This window comes from Paroedura picta, chromosome 3 (genome assembly GCF_049243985.1).
Source record: "Paroedura picta isolate Pp20150507F chromosome 3, Ppicta_v3.0, whole genome shotgun sequence".
NCBI lineage: Eukaryota > Metazoa > Chordata > Lepidosauria > Squamata > Gekkonidae > Paroedura > Paroedura picta.
The window spans coordinates 76,135,569-76,144,575 of NC_135371.1; the positions used below are offsets into that span (position 1 = coordinate 76,135,569).

At 53.8% G+C, this 9,007-nt stretch overlaps 1 protein-coding gene across 5 annotated transcripts; it reads left to right on the forward strand.

Moving 5' to 3' along the window:
- The first annotated feature begins 684 nt into the window (after positions 1 to 684).
- On the forward strand, positions 685 to 8,736 carry HAND1 (heart and neural crest derivatives expressed 1). 5 transcript variants are annotated; one of them, XM_077326468.1, is made up of 3 exons: positions 685 to 1,672; positions 5,790 to 5,991; positions 6,858 to 8,736. In XM_077326468.1, exons 1-2 carry the CDS (start codon positions 1,097 to 1,099, stop codon positions 5,985 to 5,987), a joined length of 774 nt encoding a protein of 257 aa, XP_077182583.1. In that variant the 5' UTR covers positions 685 to 1,096; the 3' UTR covers positions 5,988 to 5,991; positions 6,858 to 8,736. The 5 variants fall into 5 exon arrangements, 3 of the variants coding, with proteins under 3 accessions (XP_077182583.1, XP_077182585.1, XP_077182584.1); XR_013229177.1 differs by lacking the exon at positions 5,790 to 5,991 and adding an exon at positions 3,784 to 3,918 and having other exon boundaries at positions 688 to 1,672; XR_013229178.1 differs by lacking the exon at positions 5,790 to 5,991 and adding an exon at positions 3,784 to 3,918 and having other exon boundaries at positions 688 to 1,672; positions 6,861 to 8,736.
- The last annotated feature ends 271 nt before the right edge of the window (positions 8,737 to 9,007 follow it).

Here is a 9,007-nt window from a genome sequence, read left to right on the forward strand (position 1 = left end):
GGCGACTTCAAGCTGTGCTTTCGAAGCGGAAGGAGTGATAGTGACTGGCTTGGGCATGGGGCTAAGCAAGGGAATGCTCTGTGATCGCCAATAAAGCTGATTTGCACCTCGTCGAAAATAGGCCTGATGATTCTCTAGGGCGGTTTGGCCTTACTCGGGGCTCAGGCGGCTGCCGGCAGCTGCGATGTGCACTGTGCAGCAGTCCTTTTATTGGAAGCCAATTCCCTGGAAGGCAGCGGGCCTTGACACTGACATGGGGCGGCGGAAGCGGACAGGCAGCCAAGGAGATCGCACAAGGGTGATGGCTGACCTGATGCTGAAAAGCAGCCGGGTCTTGGCGAGCTCAACCCGGGACTCAAGCCCCAGGGATTCTAGGGCCACTGGCTCCCAGCGTCTAGCGAGTGCGCAGAGGGCTGGGGCCAGGCGGCTCAGACCCTGCACGGCTACTACGGGGAGGCAGGAGGTTGCACTGGATGGGGGGTAGGGGCAGCACAGTGGGGAAAAGGGTGCTTGGCCTGTCGCGCGATCCCTTACTTGGGAGGAGACTCAGAGGCCACCCGGTTCCCTTCCCAGCACATTCCTCAGGACGGCCCGCATGATTGGGTTGATCCAGACAGAAGGAGGGGGAGAGGCAGAGGGGGGGAGGGAGCAAAATTTCACTAGAGGCTCCCGGAGCTGGAATTTGTATACGTCTTGTGATGGGACCCTAGGAGTGGGCAGTGGCTCTGGCGCCACGCCGAAGCCCACTTTTCTAACCCTCCTGTCCCTTTCCGCAGTCTTTGGGCACCTCCCGATGCGCATGGGCAGCCAGAAGTCGATGCTTAACCTGCAGGGCTCTGGCCAAGAGGACTCGTAGCACTCCGGAAGGGCCCGGCTGGCCAGCCAAGGAAAGGAAGGCAGTGCGTCGGAGCGGCCGAGGCGTGCGGGGAGGGGCGGCAGCACCAGCGCCAGGCTTACCCTCCCCCTCCCTCGGGCCGCGTGACTTCAAAGGGCCAGCCACCTTATAAGAGGGCTGTCGAGGGGGCCTACCTGGTAGAAAGCTGGAGCGAGGGAGCGCCGGCTGGATGCACTTCGGGGCGGAGGCCGCCCAGGAGCCATGAACGTGGTGAGTGGCTACCCGGGCCACCCGCACCCGGCGCTGCTCCACGAGCCCTTCCTCTTCGGGCCGCCACCGCCCCAGGCACGCTGCTTCCCACCGGCCGAGCGTCCCTTCGCACCGGGCTGGCTGCTGAGCGCCGCCGCTGAGCTCTCCTCAGCGCCACCGCCGCCACCTCCTTTGCCTGCAGCCGAGCTGCTGTGCGCGGTTGCGGGCGGGCCAGGCCCGTCGGCGGCGTCGCCGGGCTCGTCGTACGGGGGCAGCCCGCCAGAGGGGCTTGGGGGGCGGCGGCGGCGGGCGGCGGGGGTGCCGGGGGCAGCAGCAGCAGCAGCAGGTGGTCCACGCAAGGAGCGCCGGCGCACCGAGAGCCTGAACAGCGCCTTCGCCGAGCTGCGCGAGTGCATCCCCAACGTGCCTGCCGACACCAAGCTGTCCAAGATCAAGACGCTGCGCCTGGCCACCAGCTACATTGCCTACCTCATGGAGGTGCTGGCCAAGGACCGGCCTGCCCCTGAGGGCTTCAAGGCCGAGCTCAAGAAGGCCGAGCCCCGCGACGCCAAGAGGAAGCGCGAGCCGGTAAGGGAAGGGGACTCAGGCAGGCCACCCGGACGCCTACTGAGCCGCAGGCAGAAGCAAGGGAGGGAGGCATAGGCTTCCCGGAGAGGGTCCGGGCACAAAGAGGGAAACCCTGGCCTGACACACACACCGCTCCACGTTGCAGGAGCTCGGTGCGGTCGCGCCGGAAGCAGGACAGCGGGCCTGGGGTCATGGAGTCCCCCTGGAGCCTCCTCACCCGGGGACCCTGAAGAGGGAGGGAGCTAAGGCAGTCTGGGCGACCTTTGGGGCCTCTACGGAATAGCCAAAGAGTCCTGGGGCCCGGGCTAAAGTCCCAAACGGAATGAAACGCCGGGGCTTAAGGTGTCCCACTGTCTGTCCCGGAGCCTCCAGTTCTGGGTGGAATGGGCACAGCCCTATCGAGGCTGCCGGAGGGGAGGGGTGGCATCCTTGCATATTGGCCAGCAGGTAGTGGCAGACCCCCTCGGAAGGTCTGTAGAGACAGGCCAGGTACCACCGTGAGAATCAGCGGATCTTGCTGTTTTCAACTGGTTCCAGGCGAATCACTTGAATTCCGTAGGAGTCATGTGTGCACTGTAGCTTGGACATTTGGATGGCCACGTCCCTCTCAAGACGTTACTCGGAAGTGGGTCCTGTAGCCTTCCAACTGCTTTTAAGGACACCTGTCTGTAACCATGCTGTGTTTGGAAGGGGGGGATTTTAACTGGATTTACCCAAGAAAACGTGGTGCTGTGGCAGGCCGGAAATCCACAGGATTTAAAAGTGGGGCGTGAGCCTGCAGGAATTCATGGGTAGAAATGGGGTTAGAAAGGAAACCCAAACCAACTGCTAGTCTGGTAGGATTTCGGCTCCCTTCCCTATTGACTGGCAGCCCAGGAAATGCCGGAGACTCGAGGTTCCACTCAGGGGAAGAAGTGGAGGCCTCGGGGTTGGTTCTGGGCAAGGGGGTGACTCCTGTCCCTGCCGCACCCCTTGGATGCCTTTAGGGGTCAATTTCCATGCTTCGCATGGGAAACTCCAGCTGCAAAAGCACCTTGATTGGGCCGAATGAGAAGGGCGGCGATGCTCGCAGAGCTTTTCTGCATTCCGGACCCAGCACGGCTGTCCCTTCTGGGGATTCCAGGTTTAGCAGCCAGTCTTGGACCTTTGGCCCCCCTTTCCCCACTCGCCTCCTCCCCCTCCCCCAAGCTGAGCCACTCCAGAGGCGGCCAATTGCCATGCCCAGGCAGCAGGTTCCGTGGAAGCTATGAGCTCGGGCGATAGCTGGCGGGACCGGAGGCGGTTCTCGGTCCCTGGGGAAGGAGTCGGTCTCCTCCAGCCGAGGGATGGCCGTGGGAGGGCTGGCTCAGAGTCCCGAGGGATCGCGAGGGCACGGCGATCGGTAAGGAGAATGTTGTGCAAGGCAGTTTGGGAGGGATGGGCCGCAGAGAGTTGGGAGAAGGGTTTCGTGGCTGTAGTCCTCTGCTCACATTCAGGGAAGGAAACCCACTGTCCGAGTCCGGTTGATTCCCGGCAACCTGGCATCAGCTCGGTCTTGGGAGGCCTGGGTCGCCAGCTGGATCCGTGGCCATTGCAGGCCTCCCACTCCCCCCCCCTTTCCTCGGACTTTGCGCCATCTTCAGCCCCAAGAGTCCCAGCATTTAGTTGGAAGCAACACCTACATTCAGACGTATTTAAAAATAAAGGACCTGCAGTAAGGAGCCCTCCCCCCCGACCATGTCTACTTATTTCACTGGTTTACTGCAAGCTACTAACTAGTTGCCACAAAAATAGCCTTAACTAATACAAAGAGTGGGGTTTGGTTTTGGCGGACTGGGGCTGAGAACCCACCTTCGGATCCTATCGATTTCGGGGTGATTAACTTCTGGATGAATGTGCTTCTATCACATCACATCGCATCATGTGGTAGGAGAAGGCAGGAGGGAGCCTTTTGAACTGGGAAGGGACACTGGTTTCGTGGATGTTCTCCTTTCACAAGGGTGACTCCCTTGTGGTGTGACTCGGGCCTCGGATAGGCATCCTCCCCCCCCCCCCTCCGTTCGGGTTTGCCCCTGGCTGAGCCTTGCCTCGGCCCAACAGTCTTCCGTAACTCATCCTGCTTTATTCCCCAGTGGAGGCTGCCAATCAGAGGGGAAAGAACAGGCTGAATGGCTGGACATTCTGGTCGGGAACTGGCCCTGAGATCGACCTCAGTCCACTTGGGCGGCCAAAACGGCATACCTTTGAGAGCAGATTAACCTTGAAAGGTGCACGTTTATTTATAAACATGCCTCGCGGTGGGAAATGGTGTTTGCATTTCTGTTATGCTAGCCTCTATTGTGCTGAATACAATGTCCAAGAATCTATTCTGCTCTGTTAAAATATAAAATATGCAAAGTGGCTGCCCCTGCCCCTGTCCAACCACACAACATGGCCACCCACAGAGAGCATGGGGGGTGCTGTTTAGTGGGGGATTCCCTAGCTGTGCGCCCCCACCCCACAGGCAGAGACCAACTGCTAAATGTAAGGGGGGGACGCTCAGACAGCCTCCTGATGAGGGCTGAAAATTCCCCAGAAGGGATGGAATGTTGAGAATCCCTTGGTGTGGTGGTGGTGGTGGGGTTCTCTAAGAGTTAATGGGGGGGGGCTAAGATTGGGCGATGGAGGACTTCCAGCCCCTCTTAAGCGCCTTCCGCATATGCAGAAGCACAGCTATTGTTTGTTTCCTTAAAGGGTTCGCTGTTGGTATCTGCGTGTTTGGGGTGTCCTGGTCTCAGTCCCGGTGGCTGCCAATGTTTGCAGGCTGCAGGAAGGCAAGAGGCACGACTATCCACCAGCCAGTGTAGGATCCTGGGCCTGTCCTAATGTTAAATGCAAAAGTGCCTTTTTAGTGGGCGGCCAAAATAAAAGCGCCTCTTTCAGCAGCAACGGCGGACTGAAAGGCCGGGACAAAAAAATCACAGGTTGCAGCCGTAGCTGGATTGTTTTTGTTTTTAAATTCCCGTCCTCCGATTTTCTTGGCATCCATCCGCTCTCCTTTTGGCAACTGCTTTACTCTGGAAGCCCTGCTTTACCCCTACCGTGAGGAAAGGTGCCAAGCTCTTGCAGAAAGGGCCTCGGCCCTTGGTCGCCGGGGAACCTGGATTAAAGGGGTGGGGAAAATAGTGCAGAGGGATCTGGTTGGTCTCCAAAGTGCTATTGGACTAGATCCTCGCTTGGAAGAGGCATCTTTCCAGCTTCTTTCCCCTCCTTTCTCCGTGGACAGATCTCGAGGAGGGAAAAATCAACCCGGGGTGAGGGAGGGGGGATAAATGCCGCTTTTTGATTGCTTTTGACTGTGATTATTTTTTTACATTAGACAGAAACTGGGGGGGGGGGGAATACACTCCTGGGTATTAAGGAATCAGTCCTCAATGACACAGTCCCTCAAAAGCATTTAACAAAACCTGCTCAGCAGCACGCTACGTGTTGCTCAAGAGTCAGAATGGTGCTTAGGAGCTGCAGCCTCTATTCTGGAGAACCGGGCTTGATTCCCCCCTCCTCGTCTACATGCAGCCAGCTGGGTGACTAGGCACAGTTCTCTTATGGCTCTCTCAGCCCCACCGATCTCACAGCTGTATTTTCCAAAACAGGGCCTTCGATATTTATAAAAGTGCTGGCAAATAAAAGCTAAAAATGTATTGCCTCCCGACTGATAATCTAATGGCTATAAACAGATGAACCGCTTGGGTACCCATTCTGGTAGTGAAAAGCGGGGTAGAAAAACCCTAGCTCTTCTTTTTCGAAGGTGAGGCTGCTGCCTGTTAGGGGCCGATCCACAAGACATCTACATGGAGTAAGAGTGAAGGCGATTAGGTTTCCCTACCTTTCTGCCTACCATTTGGGATCTTCTTGGGTGGCAGCTGAAGCTGTGGAATGGTGGTAGGGAGATAGACTAACCCTCGTGAGCAGAAATGAACCCACCAAGCTTCTATCAGGATTAAGAGCGGACTTTGATCATCAAGGCTTTGCGTGTCTGATGTCTATGTCGCAAACAACTTGGGGTGGGGGCTGACAATTTTGCCAGACTGTTCCTGAGAGCCATTTCCTTTCTTGCACCGAGCCACAGCAGTCATGTTCGATCTGTGATTCGTTGCAGAGAACATCCTTACTGTCAGCGGGAAAGAAGGTTCTGTTCAAGGGTCTTTCTTCAGGGAATTCCCCCCCCCTCCAGCACAAAGAAAGAAAGAAAGAAAGAAAGAAAGAAAGAAAGAAAGAAAGAAAGAAAGAAAGAAAGAAAGAAAGAAAGAAAGAAAGAAAGAAAGAAAGAAAGAAAGAAAGAAAGAAAACGCATTAATCAGGTCAAAATCCCCCACGCAATTCTATCTTAGTTTTGGAATCATTCTCCAAATTACTGCTATATCTTTTGGAAGGGGTAGGGGAGAAGAGAGGAAAGGTTTTTTTTTAAGTAAATGGTCCACTTAAAAAAATATCCTCAGGAGAAAAATAGTTCTACAAATCTATATTTAGGAGTTTACACATTTCAAGAGCCTGTATAAACCACGCATTATTTCTTCAGCTCTTTTGGTCAAACGGGATAGAATCCGTTTGGCAATTAAGGGGCTCATAACAAGTGTAATTTAGTAGACGGTTGGCTATATTTACCAAAACTGGGCCTTCGATATTTATAAAAGCGCCAGCAAATAAAATACAAAAATTTATTGCCTCCCTACTGATAATCTAATGTCCATAAACAGACGAACAATTATACGTTCTTGTTTACAACCCTGCGGGTGAGATTTACAAACAGTGGCGCTGCTGACCCCATCTAGTCCACGTGTGAATGCGCAAAACAAAAGCTGTTCTGTTTCAGTTGCATCTTTAATAAATTGGACTGTACTTTTTTTTGGGGGGGGGGGCCAAAATGCGATGCAATCAAATGATTTATCATTGATACTGTGAGTAGTAAAGACGGGCTGAAAATTCATGTTGACTTAGAAATGCATCTCTTGGAGGTTAGTGGGACTTGTTCCTAAGTAAGACGGCTGAGGATTTCTGTCTATTTGCTTAGAGCCCCCACAGCTTGCTGTGGGTGGACCTGGCATTCTTTATTATTTCTTTTATGATGATGATAATTACCTGGTTGAATTGTTTTTTAAATAGTTTTTAACTGATTTTTTATAAATGATTTCTCTCCTGTTGTTTGTCCCATTCCCTCCTCCTGCAGCAGTCTGAGGTCTACACTCACTCTTTAGGCCAGGGAGAGAAGAGGCTTAAGGGCAGGACTGGCTGGCCTCAGCAGGTCTGGGCGTTGGAACTGAACCAATGAAACCGGGAGAGAACGAATTCTACACCCCCGCCCCGCGACACAGAGTCCCTCCGCAGAAGAGAGGCGCCCCCTCCCCCGTCCTCGCCCCGGTCTGCTGATCCGCTCTCTCCCTCCCGCAGCCTCCGAATTTGGGAGCTGCCCTCCGTTGATGACCATGTGCAATGTGGAGGCTGCGGAGAGCTCCGACCGCAGGATGTTGCATGGCTTGAAGGAGAGGGGGGGAGGGGGGAGAAGTATCTGCTGCTTCTCGCCCTCCCAACCCCACCCTGCGAAGCCGGGGGAGCCGCCAGACGCTCTGGGCGCCCCGGTCCTCCCGACAGCCTTGGCAGGGACGCTCCTGGGCAGCCGCCGGGATCCTGAATGTGTTTGAGGAGGAACCAGGGTGTCACTGACGCACGTGGACAGAGATTGCGCGGCCGCGTGGCCGCCTTGATATCTTCTTGTGTTGCACAAAGACTGGAGGGTCGTCGGACCGAGATTTGGGAGCGAAGCCCGTGGTGTTCCGCCAGATCGTGGCGGCGCTTTGGGAGTCTGCGGCGCCGAGCAGGTTCTCCTCTTTCCCAGCAGCCAGCCTCCCTTTTCCACCGCAATGCTCGGCGCCCGGACTTGGGAAAAGAGACTCGTCCGAACGGAGTCCTCCGAAGCATTGGGCGCTCAGGGCTCCAGTTGCACTCATTTACGAGGATGGTCTCCGAGCATCCTTCCAGCGCTCCCCCCTGGCCTAAGTCCTGTTTGTCCCACAGAGAGCCGCAGGATACCTGCTCGGCGGTAACGAAGACCACAGCCTGAGGTGGGTGTCCCTGAAATCCCATCGCTGAGCAGGCGGCCCAGCCTAAATGCTTTTCCCGGTAGATTTCAGAGTGAAAGTGTTTGCCCTGCTCCCTCCAACTGAAATGCAGGCCGGAGGACGCTGATTAGTCCCCAAGCCTGCTAGTCTCCCCCCCCCCTCCAGTCCCCTTTTGTAGCAGTGAGCACCTTTGCTTAGGTCAAAACTAGCCTCATTCCCAGCTCAATTCCAAGGGCTTTCTGTTAATCAGCTTGTGGATCCAGACCTGAAGAGAGGGAGTGTTTTGCCCAACCTATTCCCCCTAGCCTCATAGCTTTCTTGGGTTCCTCCAGGCCAAAGACCTCTGGCTTGATTTAGAAAAGTGGCAGTTTTTAAAGCATGATTCACACTAGAAGGGCATGATCCTGAATTGAAGCTCCAACAGGATCAGCAAGTCCAAACAAGGCACAGTTCCCAAGCTCTGGGGTTCCATTTTGACTGTGATCAGTGAAGGTCAATGAGATAGTTACAGAGGAAAAGGTTGAATCATTTTCTTTCCCATTCATTTTTCTCCAGCAGTTTTGGGGATGGATTTTGCAGCTCCCCCAGGGGAAAAGATATTGGCACGGTCCTGCCAAGGTTAAGTATTTTTAAAATGCATTGATTTCAACCAGAGAGGTAAGCTTAAATTGCTCCTTGAAATCAATGGGACTAAAGCTGTTTCAGTGAGACCCGGTCAAGCCTGGTATTATTGTTTGTTTTCATGTAAATAAACACATCTGTCTGTTTTCTGTCTGGTTTTCCTTCCCTTCCCTTCCATTCCCAAATGTTGTTGAATTTTTAAAAAATGTATTTAAACTACCTAAGTGGGTGCATTTGATTCATTTCCTATACTGGGTTTTCTACCTCAAATCTGTATGACCACTTACTAAGAGAACAGGTTTGCCAAGCAAAATATTTATGTGGATTAAAAATAATAATAATAATTAATAAAAGCTTTATGAAAATCGAGTCTCTTTTTCCACATTTCCCTTAATCAAACAGAATCTTTGTCACTAGGGTTGGGTGCAAAATTCTGCTCAGCTTCCCGTTCCGCAAGAATGCTAGTGGCTGGTGCTGAATTCTAAGTATGCATTAGCACTAGAGAAGAATCTTGTTGCTGTTGCAGACCTGACAGTGCAGCAGTAGAAGACAGACTCATTCTATCTTCACATTTCTGTACCAGGCTAGTGTGAGATTTGATATGGTATTATCCTGAATGTAATCTCTCATTTGGGAGTCA